This window comes from Cucurbita pepo, chromosome LG15 (assembly GCF_002806865.2).
Source record: "Cucurbita pepo subsp. pepo cultivar mu-cu-16 chromosome LG15, ASM280686v2, whole genome shotgun sequence".
Classification (NCBI taxonomy): domain Eukaryota; kingdom Viridiplantae; phylum Streptophyta; class Magnoliopsida; order Cucurbitales; family Cucurbitaceae; genus Cucurbita; species Cucurbita pepo.
This window is the reverse complement of record NC_036652.1, coordinates 2429167-2448661: the sequence shown is the minus strand read 5'-3', so window position 1 is coordinate 2448661 and position 19495 is coordinate 2429167. Positions and strand designations below refer to the sequence as shown.

The following is a 19495-nucleotide window of genomic DNA, read 5'->3' as shown; positions in this document are numbered from 1 at the left end:
CACTGTATGACCGTTCGCCAAAATGACGTCTACTCAAGAAGGATTGAAAATGCCTCAAAATGTACCTTAGAGGGAGGCGTGATGTTAGCTCTCTACCACCCCTAGGTCATGTGGCCTAAGCGAGCTACCCTGTGCACATGCGTGTGTCACAGTGATGACGAGTGTCTCGGTTGACTTCCTTTAAAATGAGTTTTTCAAGGACAAAACCGAACCGCACGAACGGCACGAATTAGATTGTTCTATGGAGAAATTGAGGGTCTTTCTATGGTTACTTCTCTTTAAGATCTTCATGAAAAATATCATACTCGAGCTCTACAATTTATTGGAATTATTGGAATAAGAAAGACACCAATTTTGGCTGAATAAAAAACACAAATTTGAATTTCTCATCGAGGTAGCTCTTCTTCTGACCGGTATAAAAAGCATGTTTTATCTTATGAGTTCACAATTCTCATTGCAATAGCATAGTCTAGTGGTGACAAGACTCATCTAGGCTCGTGATAAATCTCTTGGCTTTCTTGGTCTCCGTGTCAACAAGTTCTCGGGCGAACCTTTACAATCTCATGAACTCTTGCTTAGAAACCTCCACTGGTCGACCTCCCTATTGAAGCTTCACGAATTATGACTATATCATGTGTCGGATGACGATAGGGTAGTACTTCTTCTAGATGGCCTCCTTGAACTATGCTCAACTTACGTGATCATTGCTCGTGAATACACACATACGTGAGTTCCCATAAAACAAGAACGTATAATCTAACTCATGATATGTCGTTATGACTATGTAATGTTATCATTTTTTCCATGGCCGACATTCCCAACCGTATGACCAACATCATTGATATAGAAATCACTACAAAGGGAGTAAGATCCAGATTACCTTGTTGATCGAATATTTAAGACAAAAACATTTGTTTGAGATTCGAATTACTCCACAAGGAAGATCGATCATGTCTAGCTTGAATAATTCTTATTGATCAAATATCTCAAGGCAAGAACGCTTGTTTGATATTCAAATCACTCCACAAGCAAAATTGGTCATGACGAGCTTGAATGATTCTACATGCAACCTAAACTACATAGAATTGCAAAGAAACTTAGCTATTGGCTAAAGGAAAGCACAAATACTTCTTTTACTATATTTTTTAATGCGCCTTACAAATACAACATACATAGCTTTATATAGCTTCAAAATGAAACTATGGCATTCCAAGAAGTAGTAAATTCATACTTTATGACCATAATTAACCATTATGTAATTGTAACTTAAAGTAAATAAAAAGTAAAATATATTAATGAAATACAATAACTCTAAATTACTCTAAATTGTAATCTACCCAAGATTTATAACATGAAACTTCGTTCTTGTTCAATGTGGCATGAATTGAAAAATCTTTTAATAATTTCAACCGCATTTTTTTCACATCTTCATTGAAATATATTGTATGATTGATGTTTCTTGGTTCATATCATTCTCCACTTCTTAAAGAGGATTCGTCATCGAATCTATTTGTGAAACTTTGCTGCAAAAATAAGTTATGGAAATATAAAGAACCTCACAACACTCTCTCACGTGTATACGCTCAAGGAATTTTAAGCCACATTGCACTCATTTACACGGATGAAGCTCTCATTCTCACCTCTCAAAATTTTAAATAGAGCCAAGATTGAATTTTTAACTCTGGGTCGATTAAAAACTAAAAAAATAAAAATAAATAAAAAATCATATTGAGAAAAAAAAACACAAAGGAAACACATATCCGATCTTGAGCCTGAAGCTCGGATACCAAATGATATGGAATCACTACAAGGGGAGTAAGATTCAGATTTCCTTGTTGATCGAATATCTCAAGGCAAGAACATTGTTTGAGATTCGAATCACTCCACAAGCAACATCGATCATGTCTAGCTTGAATGATTATTGTTGATCAAATATCTCAATGCAATAACACTTGTTTGAGATTCGAATCACTCCACAAGCAAGATTGATCATGTCGAGCTTGAATGATTCTATATGCAACCTAAACTACATAAAATTGCAAAGAAACTTAGCCATTCGTTGAAGATGACACAATATCAATATCTACCATTCACAAGTGTGAATAGATCTAAAAATATTATTACTCAAGTAAACAATATAGAGTTAAGAATGAGAAATAAAATTGGGATCGAAGGTTCAATCTTTATTGATATTCATAACGTTTAAATAGGATACAAACTACCAACTAATATCTACAAATAAGGAAAGTATATTCTCTGAATATTAACCGATTACAAATATCTAATATATATTTCATAACTAATTCAAACTAGCAATAAGTTGCACTAAATTCTGACAGTCTCCCTTAGTGCAAGTTTATTTCTCAATAACTCCGAGAATCTTATGAAAAACTTCAAACTTCACATTGGCAAGTGCCTTAGTAAATATGTCTACAACTTGCTCATTAGTATGTATTTTCTGCAATTCAACATACTGCGATAACACTTTCTCTCCAACAAAATGATAATGAGTTTCAATATGTTTCGAATGAGCATGAAGCACCGGATTTCCAGCAAGTTTTATTGCACTTTTATTATCACAATTAATTTGAATTGGCTGATTGAGAGTAGTCACCATTTCGAGAATAAGCCTCCTGAGCCACAAACATTCTTGAGTAGCCATGTAGCAGCTACATATTCTGCTTCACAATTTGACAAAGCAACGATGCTTTGCTTTTTACTGCACCATGAAATTGCAGTAGAGCCTGCTGTAAAACAAAAACCTGTTGTGGAGCGTCTATCGTTCACGTCACCAACTCAATCAGCATCCACAAAACCACTCAAGACAAATGACTTTGATTTCTCATACATTAGTTCATAATTTAGAGTGTCCTGGATGTAACAAAGAATCCTTTTTGCTGCAGTTAAATGAGTCTGATGTGGTTGATCCATAAATTGAGACACAACTCCTACACAACTCCTACTGAAAAAGCAACGTCTGGCCTTGTGATAGTTAAATAGAATAAACTACCAACAAGATGACGAAAGAATGTAACATCTACTAATGACTTCCCTTCATTTCTAGCTAATTTGAGATTTAGTTCCATAGGAGTAGTTTTTTCTCTTGAATTCTCTATACAAAACCGTTGCAATAAACTCGATGCATATCCTTTTTTAGAGAGAAAATAACATCACATTTCTTAATTTCCAAACCCAGAAAACAATCAGCTTCACCTAATCTTTTCATTTCAAAACGAACAGACAAGGCATCTCGAAGACTACTAATTTCAACAATATCATCACCAATAATAATCATGTCATCAACGTAAAGTAAGAGCAAGGTGCATACAGTTGTTGTTTTCTTAACAAATAAGCTCGGATCAGCACATGAAGACTTAAAACCACAAAAATTAAGATATCGAGCAATCTTACCAAACCAAGCACGAGGAGCTTGCTTGAGTCCGTACAATGCCTTCTAAGTCTGCACACATAATCAGGATATTCCTTAGAGGTAAATCCTTACGACTGCTCCATAAAAATATCACGATCCAACTCTTAGTAAAGAAAAACATTTTTCACATCAAGCTGCCATAATTTCTAGCCTTTACTAGCAGCTAAAGAGATGATTGTCCGTAATGTTACCATCCTTGCGATCGGACTAAAAGTCTCATCATAGTCTCGACCATATTGCTGAGAGAACCCACGAGCAACAAGATGAGCTTTGTGTCTATGAATTCTACTATCAGGGTTTTTTTTTTCAACTTGTAAACCCACTTACAAGTAATTAAATCGACATCACGAGGCTTTGGTACAAGCTCCCAGGTGTCATTTTTTTCAAGTGCTGAAATTTCTTCCATGATTGCATTTTCCCATTCTGAAATTCCTTTAGCTTACTATACAACTTCGGCTCATTTTCACTTATATCTCCCATAAAAAAAACAAGACAGAACAGAAAATTGATTAATGTCAACTACAAAATCAGACAAATGACCGGGTAACTTTTTCTGTCTTCGAGTATTTTTTCTTGTGGCAACTTCAATATTTGTGGTGGCTACTGTATTCTCTTCAGTTTGAATGTCTGTCACAATTGAAAAATCTTTTCTCCCTAATGTAGAATCATCAGGAGAGAGTGCAAGAGTAGTTGTACTTTTGCTGCCATCTGCATCATCTTTGTAACTTGAAATTTCATCAAACACAACATCACGAGACACAATCACCTTCTTTGTTTCCAGATCCATACACCTCCAACCCTTTCTATGAGTATCATAGCCAACAAAAATGCATTTCTTGGCTTTTGGGTCAAGTTTAGTTCGATTATGTTTCAGTACATGAACATAACGAATAGACCCAAAAATACGAAAATAATTCACATTAGGTTTACGATGATAAATCAGCTCGAATGGTGATGATTCTGTCCCTGGCCATGGAGGCAGTCGATTTACAACATGGCAAGCTGTTTGAAAAGCTGATGTCCATAACTCTCTTGGAAGACTCCTCGCATGCAACCAAGACAAGCAAACTGATGTAAGATGAGCTAACTTGCGCTCAACCACCCCATTTTGTTGTGGGGTTTCTAGACAAGTCAGTTGACGCTGAATTTCATGCTCCTTACAGTATTCCATAAAATCATTTGAAAGAAATTCTCCTCCATTATTAGTGCTCAAGCACTTGATTTTCAATTCAAATTCTTTTTCTACAACATGCTTAAACTGAATAAACTTTGAAAAAGTTTCACTTTTGTGTTCTAAGAAATATACCCAACTGAAGCGAGAGAAATCATCCACAAACACCATCACGTAATGAAGGCCAGTATAGCTTGCTGTTCACGTTGGTCCCAGAAGATCAGAATGAATCAATTCCAATACTGTTGAAGCTCTACTCTTTGAGCTTGTGAAAGGAAGACGATGAGACTTGCCATATTGGCAGCCTGGACAAATCTCATCATGTTGAATATCATTAAAGACAGGGACACCATGAAGAAGTTGTTTTGTGGATATTTTCTGCAACAACTGAAAACTCACATGACTCAAACGAGCATGCCAAAGAGTTGAGCTTGCATTATGACCAACTTTCTTGATATATTCATCACTAGTTGATAAAACATACAAAAATTCTTTGCTTTTTCCACATAACAGGATTTCAGCAGCAACATGTTTCACATTAGAAAGTATTTGAACATCTTTAGGACAAAAAAGAACATATTCAGCATGATGAGATAAACGTCCTTGAGTAGAACACTCCCATCATTCAAATCTCCTTCTTTCGTCACAGGATGCATTTCTTCAATTGGTATCAGAACCAAGTTGGTAACCAAGGGTTTGGTCGGATTCAAACACCATGTTCAGCTAGACCTTGAGCCTCTAAACTTCATTCATGGTGGAGGCCAATGCAGCAACATCCATTGCATTCTCCTTCTGATAGCTTTGAGTTCAGACTCCTATGCTCGATCGCGATCTTGAGAAAGTTTGTGCAGTTCTTGAACACGATCTTCCTTAGAAGCTGAGAGCTCAAGCACCTGCGGTAGGAATTCTTCAAGCTTTGTTAGACATATCTGATAGTTGTTTCTTTGCTTCTTCTGCTTCCTATTGGGCTTGCTTTTTGTGTGATTCAGATGCACTCAGCTGATCACTTGTTTTCTTTAGTTCCTCTTGGAGTTGAGAAAGCCGTGATTCCAATTCAGCCACTTTACTGGGTTCTTTACTCTTCTTTTGACAATGTGGACGAACATCTGATAGAAAAGTTTCGTTTCAAGTTGCATGATGAGAACAACCAGAATCAACAATCCATTCTTCATTGTAGTCTATAAAGGCATGAGCATCTGGAGGGACATCATCTTGATGTACAGTTGAAGTCACATTTTTTGGCTAGTCAAGAACCTCAATAGTTAAACAGTGGTCCCAAAATGGATCTGAAGGATTTTTACTTTCATGTACAACATTTGCTTCTGATTCATGCATTTTAATTCAGCAATTTGGCTTAATATGGCCTGACTTTCCGCAACGATGACACACCACTTTCACCCAACAATCTCGTTTAAAATGGCCAGGTTTTCCACACTTGTAACAAGCTTTAAATGGCTTCTTTGACGACTCCTCACTTCTCAATTGATTCCCGTTGCTTGATGAAGGCTTTAAATAAAAATTCTGTCTCCTCTGATCTTTGACATACAACACATTTTCTGACTTTGGGGAAAGCTCATTGCTGTTAGTCATTTGCTTAATCAAAACTTCTTGATTAGAAAACAAATTCAACAATTCAATAATTGTAGGTTGATTTGCACATCCTTGTATTGAGAAAACAAAGGGCATAAAGTCTTTTCGTAATCCACGATAAGATAATGCCATAATCGACTATCACTCACTAGCTCCTTAGCATCTAATTCTGAAATTTCAGAACACAGATTTTTCACTTTCAAGAAATATTCTTCAACAGAAAAATTACTTTGAGTTACCACAACTAGTTCATCATCTAGAAATTACAATCGAGTAGTATTTTTTTTAGTGAACAGCTTTGAAGTGTTTCCCACACTTGCTTTGGTGACTTTAAATCACGAACATGATCAATATATTCCTTGCTAATCAAAGTTCGCAAGGTAAATAAAGTTTTTTCACATTAGATCTTCCATTTTTGGCGTAATTTAGCATTTTGGGGAGTTTCTGCTGCGATTTCTGTGTCATCACTTTCAATTAAATCCCACAAATCTTGCCCGAGTAGATAAGCTTCCATACATAACTTCCAATAATTATAATTATTGCCAACAAGCTTTTCCATAGCTATACCCATAGAAGTGTTGAACACAACTCTCTGTGGGAAACACTCGCACACTTTGTTAAGACTAATCGAGAAGAGATTTACAAAACACTCTGTAGAAACTACTACTTTGTATTGCTTGGGAAGATGAACTAAGTAGGGTGGAGGGGTATTTATACTAGATGGTAGTCAATCTATTCCTAAAATTTCTCAACGTTTTTCCTAAAATACCTAATTCATTTTTCTAAATTTATTCATAAAATCCCTAAATCATTTTCTTAACATAAATATAATTACTCACGCAATGGTTGGGCTTAACCCTGTTGGACTAGTGGTGATATTTTAACAATCCCCCTCAACACTAGTCCTCATTCGTTGCACCATGTTGAGCTGACAATGAAAACTCTCATATTTGCTAGTGTTCAGTCTTTTTGTAAACAAGTCTGTCACTTGGTCATCCGTCTTGATCTGCTGCATCTCGATTTCTTCCTTCAGGACTTTTTCTCTAATGAAATGGTAGTGTACCTCCACATACTTTGTTCTAGCATGAAACACCGAATTTTCTGCTAGGCGAATCACAGATTGGTTATCGCAATGAAGTAATATTGGATAGTCAATTTTCTGGTGCCAATCTTCCATCAAGAGTTTCAGTAATGTACTTTCCTGAGCTGCTCCAGTCGCTGCTTTGTACTTTATTTCTCTAATAGACAATGATACTGTTGGTTGTCTTTTCCTACACAAAAGATTGTTCTTGAACTGAGCTTGAACACGTACCCGATACTTGACCTTCGAGTATGGTGATATTGTTTGATATATCTTAAGGTTCGTCGAGCCGCATCCAAAGGAAGCTTCTTCAAACTTCGCATGTAGAGACTAATGACTCCAACTTCATTCTCAAATCCATTTGGTTGGTTCAGGTAGAACTCCCAGTCCAACTCTCCATGTAAGAAAGCATTATTTATATCCATCTGCCATAATATCCAATATTTATTTACTGCAAGTACTGTAGGAACCTGTATGATTGTTATCTTCGTCACTAGACAAAACGTTTCATCATAGTTTAGTCCATATTCTTGAGAGAACCCTGGATCTACAGTCTGAGTTTTGTATCTCACGATTGATTCATCAGAGGTACACTTTATTTTGTAAATCCATTTGCAAAAGATAGAATTAATATCTCTTGATCTTGGCACTAGTTCTCAAATATGATTTTGCTCCAGAGCTATAATTTCTTCCTCCATCGCTTTCTGCCAAACTGAGTTTTGTGATACATCCTCATATATCTCTAGCTTATTAACTCTGTCTTCTACAAGAGTTGCGTTGGCATACTTTAGACTTGGCTTTTGGATTATTTCTAACTGTCTTAGTTGTTGAGGTGCCATTTGTTTTTCACTAGATTCGCTTGGTTGAGTCACTTCTTGTTCACCAACACTAGTGTCACTTGAATCTTCAGGCACATCAGCACTTAAGCAAATGTGTACAGCTTGCTCCCCCGTCTTCTGTGAAAGAATCTCTTCAATTTTCTCTCCCGTCAAAAGAATTTCTTCAATTTGCTCAAAGCCTGGTAATACTTCCTTCTCTGAGGATCACCCCTCTTCCATTGCACCACTTTGATCGTCAATCATGTGGTTTGAGTATCCTGAATCAATGATCAAATCATTCTCATAATCGATATGGTTTCTCATCATCGCCATGAGTGCTAGCTCATCTTCTTCTATGACATAGAGTTCCTCTACATCCCATTCCTCCTCCATCTTCATGTTGGAGGATGCCACATTGCTTTCGACAGATTTTTTTTCTTGGACCAACAATCTCAAAACATGTGACATTTTTTCTCGCAATTGTAGCAGATGCCTTCAAATCTCTTCCCTTGAGAGTTATTGTTATCGTTCTTCTGAGCTCTCCCTGGTTGTACAGTTCCTTGGTGACTTCTTCTTTTGTCACCATTGTATCCATATTTGGTAGACGACCTATTATTGCTCCGGCTTTCACTTGTGTAGAGTGCTTCTTCTTCACCCTTCAATGTGATGCCTTCTATTTGTTTAGCCATGGCTTCTTGGCTGGCTAAAAATTTTCGAACTCTACAAGTGATGGTTGAGTGGGCCATCCTTGTACAGCAATAATAAAGCTTCTATATTCTGGTCGCAATCCGTGGATTATAATCTTCTTCATTCGAGATTCTACAATGGCGGACTTCGGGTCTAGTTCAGTAATCTCCCGACAGATCGACTTGACCTTGTGGAAGTACTGAGCAATCGTCATGTCATGTTGTGAAATTGACAACAACTCATTCTCTAGAAGTTGTAGCCTTGTATCATTCTTCTTTTAGAACATCCCGAACATGTCCCATACTTCTTTCGGTGTCTTGTCATCCCAAATATGCTCTAACATCTCTTCTCTGATTGTAGTCTTTGAGGCAAACATTGCTTTGCCTGCTTTGATTCTCCATTTGCACAAGGCGACGTTAGAATCATCATCTGGCGGCGTAGTTTCGCACCTGCCAACAATCTCCAAAGATCATGTCCTTGTAAATAGGACATCATGCATGTTGCCCACGTGTTGTAGTTGTTGTTATTGAGTTTCTTGATTTCTCCAATGATTTGAAAATCACCCATTGTGTTGGCTATACCTCAGTAATACCAAACAAGCTCTTTCGACACAAGACTTGTAGAGTCACAGACTACTCACGACACAAAAGAAACTCACATACTTATAATCTCAAGAAATCGTTTCTGATGTGGAAGATCAGACAGAGCTGCAACCACAGAGCATACTAAGAATTCCAAGAGATCGACAATTTACACTAATCTCGCTCTGATACCAGATTGTTGAACACAACTCGAAAACACTCGCACACTTTATTAAGACCAATCGAGAAGAGATTTCTTGGGATGATGAATTAAGTAGGGTAGAGGTATTTATACTCGATGTTAGTCAACCTATTCCTAAAATTTGTAAACTTTTTTTCTAAAATACCTAAATCATTTTCCTAAATTTATTCCTAAAATTCTTAAATCATTTTCTTAAATTTATTCCTAAAATTCCTAAATCATTTTTCTTAATATAATTACTCATACAATTGTTGGGTTGTACGCTAGTTGTGATATTTTAACTAGAAGCACTTCCCTATTGGGCTAGTTGTGATATTTTAACAGAAGCACTTCCATCATTCATATGATTAAGTAATAATATCAGACTCTTGGTTACCAACTTGACTCTGATACCAACCAACACAATATCTACCACTCAAAAGTGTGAATAGTGTGAGTAGATTTGAAAATATTATTACTCAAGGAAATAGAGTTAAGAATGAGAAATAGAATTGGGATCGAAGGTTCAATCTTCATTAATATTCACAACAACGTTTTAAATAGGATACGAGCTACCAACTAATACCTACAAATAAGGAAAATATAAACTAACTAAATCTTGAGAATAAAATAAAATATACTACTAATCAAATCATAAAAAAAAAAAAAATTAACAGATAAATATCTAAGATATATTTTATAATGAATATATTTCTCAAATATTAACTGATTACGAATATCTAAGATATATTCCATAATTAATTCAAACTAACAATAAGTTGCACTAAATTTTTATAGAAGTAAGCACAAATGCTCCTTTACTATATTTTCCAAGTCTACTTACAAATACATCTTTATATACCTCAAAATGAAACTACAGATGTTCCAAGAGTTTATCATTCCTACTTTAGGACCCTAATTAACCATTATGTAAATGTACTTAAAGGAAATAAAAAGTCTTAAAATATATTAATGAAATACAATACCTCTAAATTGTAATCTATAAAAAATTTATAATAATGAAACTTCATTCTTCTTCATGTGACATGAATTAAAATATCTTTTGATAATTTCAATAGCATTTTCTTCCCATCATTGAAGTATATTGTAGGATTTATGTCTCTTAGTTAACATCAATCATACACTATATCATGACATGAATCACATATATACATAACCAACGTCACTATTCTATTAAAATCTCAGGGTCATAATACATATTATGCTCATCACAATGCATAAAGAATATCACAAGTCTTCAACCTAGTTTATAGCTTCCGAGAGTAACTTCACTTACCTCGATCAATTTCACTAAAATCTTGATCTGAAACCATTCGAGTACTTCACGTACTTCAACCACCTTCCAAGTCACTCACAACTATCATAGGAACATTCATAAACGTCCTATTAATATTATTTCTCATTTGAGCATACTTCATGACCCTCAACTTATTTGACTTCCTTAAAATATACGTTCTAAAATAACCAAATTTAAAGAGAAACTAACCTAAATCGAGCTTTGAGGTAAGCAATGTTGAACCATCCCAAAAACATATTAAATGGGTTTAATAAATGGATGTACCCGGGCTCGACCACTAGTAATTTAACATTGTTTATTCATCTTCGAAGCATAAGACATTATGAAATATTAAAATAAAGTATTTTAACCTATAGTGTTATAAAATTATAAGCTTTAAGTTGTCACTTCAATTGATAATCAAGGTCCATTTTGGTGGCTTCGTTCTTATTTGACAAGTTTATGGTACGTGTTTGAATGAATGATAGATCGTTTGAAAATTAAAATTTAGATTATGATTTGATCGTTTCATTTATATATTATAAAGTTCTTTGAATCTTCCTAATCTTCCATCATATATACTCGATTCAAATAATTATTATAAAAAAAATGAAAAGAAAAGTATTTCGTTTGAAGAATTAATTTAAATTCAAGAACTTTTAAAGAAATTTGACTTGATTAATCATAGTATTCGCCATGTTGGATACCAATGAATTAAATATCTTATTTAATTCTTTTTAGAAGGATTGAATTTTTATTCCTCAATTTAACAAACTTCTTGACTTTTAAATTCATTTGGAAATAATAATATTTAAGAAAAAAACCACACTAAGATTATATTTTCGTTTAAGTTTTGAATTGAGTTGAGCTGGAAAAATCTTTTGAACCACCTCGAAATTTCGAGTTGCTTAGATTGGTGACCCGAACAATACAATTAGACTTTACAACCCAACATAATCCTCTATTTTCGAATTGGGTTATCGGGTTGTTTTTTCAAATTATTTTAAAAAATCATATTTATCCACCGTACATTATATTATAACTAAAATTTCATAAAATTTAAATATCAAACATTTACCTGTCACAACACGTCACTAAAATCGGTTACAAAATGTTAGGTATCACAACAATCTTAAAAGTAGGGTATGAATGGGTTGGGTTGTAACCCTATATTCAGCGAAACCCAACCCAACTCAACCCAGTCCTCTATTTTTTTGTTGGGTTATCGAGTTAGTTTTTTTTTTAATTATTTTAAAAATCATAATTATCTATCATACATGTTATATTAATAACTAAAATTTTATAGAATTTAAATATCAAACATTTACGAGTCTGTCACTAAAATCGGTTACAAATGTTAAATATTCGTAATAATCTTAAAAATTATGGTAGGGTTGGATTGGATTTTAACTCTATTTTCAAGTTGGTTAGGTTGACCTAACAAAACAAATGTCAACCCGCAAACCGAACCAAATTCTATTTTTCAAAAGCTCAACCCAACCNAAAAAAAAAAAAAAAAAAAAAAAAAAAAAAAAATCCAACCCAACCCAATCTTTTTGATTTGTTGCTTGAATTGATAAGTTATCGAGTCATATGAACAACTCAAGTACGTAGTATTTTNAAAAAAAAAAAAAAAAAAAAAAAAAAAAAAAAAAAAAAAAAAAAAAAAAAAAAAATTATCAAGGGTTGGTGGATTCTTATTAATCTATAATATTTCTTTTAATAAATAAATGTTAATTTTTTAAATTTATTTTTAATTATTGATGTAGGACAATGGCAATTATTGAATTAGATAAATTGCAACTCGCATTCATCCCTACAAAATAATAATAATAATAAATAAATAAACAATATCCATATCAACATCATTTTTTAATTTTTAATTACGTTACTTAATTCATACGCTACTAAATTTAATTGTTTCTACCAAAATTTTATTTACTTAATTCATACCACTCAACCCAATTAAATTTATATTTTTTATTTTTTCAACCCATATCATATTTATTAAATAATGGTTCCAACCCAATCAGAATCCAATATTATAATTTTGTTTTATTTTCTCCATTAAATTTTATTTTATATCAAATATAAATATAAATTGGTAAAAATAATTAAATCTTTTGAAAAGTCCCGTGTTGGGTTGTAACTCTATTTTCAAGTTGGTCAAGTTGACTGGATAAAAAAAATGTCAACCTGCAAACAGAAAAAATATAACCTAACCCAAAATTTATGGTTTGGGATGGGTACTTGGAATTATCGAGTCATATGAGCATCCTTTATTAAAAAAAATATTTATAATTTTTTACCTTTTATATTGTACATACATTTTTTATCCATTCCATATAAAATTAATAATTTCTTAAAATTATAAATAGTTACGTTAAGAATGAGAAATTTGGAGATGCTTATAACTTATTCTTGATATTGGATGATCTGTGGCGGTAAAGGCTTCATTGATTGAGTTAGTCGATGATCTGCCACTGTAAAGGCTGATTGAGTTGGGGTTTGGCTTTAGGTCTAATACTCCCGGGAGTATTAGGAATACCAAACTCTAACTTAAGAGGAAATTTTGATATTTAAGAATATCAAGATCAGTGCTCGATACCATGTAAAAAATGAGAAATAGAATTGAGATCGAAAGTATATATTTATTGATATTCATAACCTTTAAATAGGATGCAAGCTAAGAATTAATCCCTAGAAATAAAGAAAATATAAACTAATTGAATATTGAGAATAAAATAAAATAATCAAATTATAAATTTAAAATATCTGTTCCATAACTCATTTTTATATTCTCCCAATATTATATTCACTAAGTCGGGTTAGAAAAGTAGGGAAGAGCCAAGTCGGACATAAGTCTAGGGAAGGGGTGGCAGCTGGCATGCCAAAGTGGCGCCGTCCATGCCGATGTGGTGATATCAACTCTTTCTCGCTCTCTTTTTACCCTTTTCTGTTCTTATGTCCTCCGAAGTCTTCGAATCTTTTTGAAGCCAAGCCATGGTCGGCTGCTTCAATTCACTCCAATTTGGAATTTTCCCTTTAACTGCATAAATGGAATTTGTTGTATTTGGGTCTCATTTGCATTTGCATTTGCATTTTCCTTTTCTTTCTCCTTTATAAACCTTTGTCTTCTACCCCTTTTTTCTATTTTCCATTTTCTCAAAACCCCTTTCTCTCTCTCTCTCTCTCTCTCTCTCTGCCTTCTTCTTCAATCTTTGCTCTGTTTCTGTGGTGGCAGTCAAGGTGCGTGTCTCTGATGGCTTGATTTTACTGTTTTTTCATCTGGGTTTATGTTTTTTTCTTGATTACTTGTTTCTCTTGATCGTTTTCTTTTACTTTTGCATCTGGAATTCTGTTTCTCTTTGTGTATGTGCCGTTCTGATCATTGAATTTTATGATTTTTATTGGGTATTTGTTTCGTAATCGAATCTGATCCTCTTTTTAGCGCTTTGTTTGTTCTATCTCTTTATCAATTTGTGCATGATCACGATCATTTCTGTTGTGAAATCCCACGTGATGGGCGAGCGAGGATAACGAAACATTCTTTATAAGGGTGTAGAAACATTTCCTTAGCAGGGGGAAGCTTGAAAGAGAGCTCAAAAAGAGATATATCTGCCAGGGGTGGACTTGAGTTGTTACAAATGTATTAGAGCTAAACACCAAGTGATGTGTCAGTGAGGAGGCTGAGCCTCAAGGGGATGGACACGAGGCGGTGTGCTGGTAAGGCCTTGAAGGGGGTGGATTGGGGGGTTTCCACATTGATGGGAGAATGGAACGAGTGCCAGCGAGGCGCTGGGCCCTGAAAGGGGTGAATTGTGAAATTCCACATCGGTTGGGGAGGAGAATGAAACATTTTTATAAGGGTGTGGAAACCTCTCCCTAGTAAACATGTTTTAAAAACCTTGAGGGGAACTCAAAAGGGAAAGTTCAAGGAGGACAATCTTTGCTAGTAGTGTGCTTGAGTTGTTACAAATGGTATTAGAGGTAGACACAAGCGAGGAGGCTGAGCCCAAAGGGGATGGACATGAGGTGGTGTGCCAGCAAGGCCCCGATGGGGTGGATTGAGGGGTCCCACATCAATTAGAGAAGAGGACAAGTGCCAACGAGGACGTTGGGAGGAGAACAAAACATTCTTTATAAGAGTGTGGGAACCTCTCTCTAGCAGAAGCATTTTAAAAACCTTGAGAGAAAACTCGAAAGGGAAAGCCCAAAAAGGACAATATCTGCTAGCGGTGGACTTGGGTTGTTACATCTGTGGTGTCTTTATCTGATTAGATTGGTGGCTTTGCTTGATTTTGTGATTTCACTAATGAACAGGGTATTTAGAATCCTGTGTGTTTATGGAGGAAATATATGCAGCCGTGGAATTGGGCTCGATATGATCGAGTGATTAGCTGCTTTGATTATTCATAATCTGTTTCATGTGTTTTTTTGTTGTTCATGATGATATTTGGTTTATGTTGTATCAGTTTTGGGTGAAGTTTGAAACATGGCAGATGGTGAAGATATCCAACCTCTTGTCTGTGATAATGGAACTGGAATGGTCAAGGTTTGTGTTGTAATGAATTAGTTAGGAGTTTAGTTTTCTTAATTGATATCAAATTTGATACATTTGCTGCTTAAAACACAAGTTCACATAAGTATCGTACGTTATAATATTAAACACGTCTACTAGGGAGAAGTTTCCACACCCTTACAAAGAATGTTTTGTTCCCCCTCTCCAACCGATGTGGGATCTCACAATCCACCCCCTTTGGGGGCTCAACGTCCTCCCTGACACACCTCCAGTGTATGGCTCTGATACCATTTATAACAGCCCAAGCTCATCGCTAGTGGATATTGTCCGATTTGACCCGTTACGTATCCTGTCAACCTCACGATATTAAAATGCGTCTACCAAAGAGAAGTTTCCACATTTTTATAAAGAATGATTTGTTCTCATCTCCAACCAATGTGGGATCTCACAATCCACCCTCCTTGGGGGGCCAGCGTCCTTGCTGACACACCGCTCGGTGTCTGGTTCTGGTACCATTTCTAATAGCCCAAACCCATTGTTAGTAGATATTGTCCGATTTTTCGCCTGTTACGTATCCCGTCAACCTGTCTACTAGGGAGAGGTTTCCACACTTTTATAAAGAATGCTTTGTTCCCCTCTCAACCGATGTGGGATCTCACAATTCACCCCCTTGAGGGCCTAGCGTTCTCACTGGGGGCTCTGCTACCATTTGTAACAATCCAAGCCCATCGTTAGTAGATATTGTCCAATTTGGCCCGTTACGTATCCTGTCAGCCTCACGATTTTAAAACGCGTCTCCCACGGAGAGGTTTCCACACCCTTATAAGGAATGTTTCGTTCCCCTCTCCAACAGATGTGGGATCTCACAATAGACATACCGAATCATGAAATTGAATACTTAAGCCTGTATGAATCATAATCGAAAGCGAGCTTTTTTTTCCTTCAAAATCCAAGAATTTGAGCTTTCGATTTTAGAATTGCTTCAAACTGTCTATGAATTTTCGTGTTGGTGATATATATGTCGAGCTGTTGTGATAATGCCTATCTCTACTACCTTTCTTGAACATTGCAGGCTGGATTTGCGGGCGATGATGCTCCGAGGGCTGTGTTTCCCAGTATTGTCGGGCGACCACGTCACACCGGTGTGATGGTTGGAATGGGCCAGAAGGATGCCTATGTTGGTGATGAAGCTCAATCCAAAAGGGGTATTCTTACATTGAAATACCCAATTGAGCACGGCATCGTAAGCAACTGGGATGACATGGAAAAGATTTGGCATCACACGTTCTACAACGAGCTTCGTGTTGCTCCGGAAGAGCATCCGATACTTCTTACCGAAGCACCACTTAACCCGAAGGCAAACAGGGAGAAGATGACGCAGATCATGTTTGAAACGTTTGACGTTCCTGCTATGTATGTTGCTATCCAGGCCGTTTTATCTCTCTATGCTAGCGGTCGAACAACAGGTTCGTTTGGATACGAATGCCAATACTTCGTATACTGATTCGTACGTATTTTTTAATGAGATTGAAATTTAAATTTATTCAAATTGCTGATATCTTAATTATATGATTGAAGTCATCTTTGGTTTTAAGAATAAGTGATCGGGATCCAATCATTATTGTGAGATCCCACATCAGCTGGGGAGGAGAATGAAACATTTTTTATACTGTTGTGGAAACCTCTCCCGAACATATGCATTTTAAAAACCTTGAGGGGAAGCCCGAAAGGAAAAGCCCAAAAATAGACAATATCGGTTAATGGTGGGCTTGAGCTGTTACAAATGGTATCAGAGCCAGACATCGGGATGTGCCACCGGAATGTGCCAGAGAGGAGGCTGAGCCCCGAAGGGGGTGGACACGAGGCGGTGTGCCAGCAAGGACGCTGGGACCCAAACGGGGGGTGGATTGGGGGTCCCACATTAATTGGAGAAGGGAACGAGTGCCAGCTGGGACCCAAATGGGGGTGGATTTGAGATCCCACGTCGGTTGGGGAGGAGAACGAAACACCCTTTATAAGGGCGTGGAAGGGTGTGGAAACTTCTCCCTAGTAGACACGTTTTATAAACTTTAAGGGGAAGCCCGAGAGGGAAAGACAATATCTGCTAGCGGTGGGCTGGGGCTGTTCTAGGACCATATTTGTTTTAGTTACATAAACTTTTACTGTTATATTTTCTCACAGAACTTTTAAAATTGTGCCAGGTATTGTGTTGGATTCTGGGGATGGAGTGAGCCACACGGTGCCAATATACGAGGGGTTTTCGCTCCCTCATGCAATCCTACGTCTCGACCTTGCTGGTCGTGATTTAACGGATGCATTGATGAAAATCCTTACCGAAAGAGGTTACATGTTCACGACAACAGCCGAGCGAGAAATTGTCCGTGACGTGAAGGAGAAGCTTGCATATGTGGCTCTTGATTACGAACAAGAACTTGAGACAGCCAGGACTAGTTCAGCCATCGAAAAAAGCTATGAACTACCAGACGGGCAGGTGATTACAATAGGAGCCGAGAGATTCCGTTGCCCAGAAGTACTTTTCCAGCCATCGCTGATCGGCATGGAATCACCCGGTATCCACGAAACCACATACAACTCTATCATGAAGTGTGATGTTGATATCAGGAAAGACTTATACGGTAACATCGTACTCAGTGGCGGTACGACAATGTTCCCCGGCATTGCCGATCGTATGAGCAAAGAAATCACCGCTCTCGCTCCGAGCAGCATGAAGATTAAGGTCGTTGCACCTCCAGAAAGAAAGTACAGTGTTTGGATTGGAGGATCCATCCTGGCATCCCTCAGTACCTTCCAACAGGTATCTCTTGCAATCAAAATAGAGTTATTTACCAACATTTTAGGATTTTTGTACAAATTTTACGAATATAACAATTTCGATTATCCGATGCAGATGTGGATAACGAAGGCTGAATACGACGAGTCGGGTCCAGCTATAGTTCACAGGAAATGCTTCTGAAGAAGAGTTCGGATACTAAATCGACGATCTTCGTTTACTTCAATCTTGTGTCATATGTTAAGTAAAGTTTGGCTAGTTCGCAAGTTTAGAATACATTTATAGGTAGTTTTTGATACCAAATTAGTATTTGGAATAGTTCAACTTTTGTTTGTGAGTGATATTTTGTTGGCTTTGAGGTGATGGGTGGTATCATTTTTAGAGTGTTTTGTAGTTTTATTTAAGGATTCTTTCTATTGTTTGTTGTAAAAGTATTATGTTTTTTAAATAAAGTATTGCATTGATCTAACGGAAGGGCTATGAAAGAACAACATGGATGCATTTACCCTAGCTTTAGTCTCATGGTCATCACTGTGACGTCGTCATCCGTGTAGATGTATCTTACCTTACTTAAAAAATAAGAGTACCACGTGACTTGAGTATTTTAAGAAAAACTCTCATAACTGGAAATGCAATTACATGCAATTATGTTTGAGACATCATAACATGACTTTGGTCTCACTTCCAGTATGGGCATAATTGGATGGATAGTAATTTCCTACACACGGCCCACGTGAGCAACATGGATCCCAAGATGAGCACGTATATGTACACCTAAACTTGGCTTTTGACTAGCGTACACTCATGCTGCTGATGTACCACGGAGGGAAAGGAGCGCACACAGTATTATAGTGTACACAATATCATATCATAATATTGTAATGTACGCGTCTGTACTAATCATAATAAAGAAATATCGTTATGCGTGTGAACATACAATATGCATGAGATCTACATAGTCTAAAATTATGGCATGTATCTATGATACAAGTTATACCTTCGTCATTTCATACTTAATCATTTCAGGTCATCTCATAATGTAGTGTATAACTTGGTATAACACTCTCCAAAGCATAGCTCAATTTCATATGGCATAACGTGTCAACATGATATTCCATAACATAGTATATCTCACAAGTACAGTATAACATAACATGTCGAGTTCCATAGAATAACATACTCATATAACAACAATAACATAATAATAAGACATTAAATGATTACAAAGCACGAAAACTAGATTAGCCTAAATCCATAATTTACTTTTTGATTCAAATATTTGGAGTGGTATCTAGCACTTACGTCCATACAGGCTTACTTAAGAGATTGCTCTCATCTAATCTTAT

The 19495-nt window shown here is 36.1% G+C and overlaps 1 protein-coding gene across 1 annotated transcript; it reads left to right on the top strand.

Moving 5' to 3' along the window:
• Positions 1-13977: 13977 nt before the first annotated feature.
• Positions 13978-18618, top strand: LOC111811600 (actin-7-like). Its single transcript, XM_023698530.1, has 5 exons — positions 13978-14085; positions 15312-15391; positions 16431-16824; positions 17560-18173; positions 18267-18618. Exons 2-5 carry the CDS (start codon positions 15332-15334, stop codon positions 18330-18332), a joined length of 1134 nt encoding a protein of 377 aa, XP_023554298.1. The 5' UTR covers positions 13978-14085; positions 15312-15331; the 3' UTR covers positions 18333-18618.
• Positions 18619-19495: the final 877 nt, after the last annotated feature.

Coding starts and splice junctions, on each gene's coding strand:
- LOC111811600 (XM_023698530.1), top strand. CDS start 15,332: ATGGCAGATGGTGAAGATATCCAACCTCTTGTCTGTGATAATGGAACT. Junction 15,392..16,430: donor ATGGAACTGGAATGGTCAAG/GTTTGTGTTGTA, acceptor TGAACATTGCAG/GCTGGATTTGCGGGCGATGA. Junction 18,174..18,266: donor CCCTCAGTACCTTCCAACAG/GTATCTCTTGCA, acceptor TATCCGATGCAG/ATGTGGATAACGAAGGCTGA.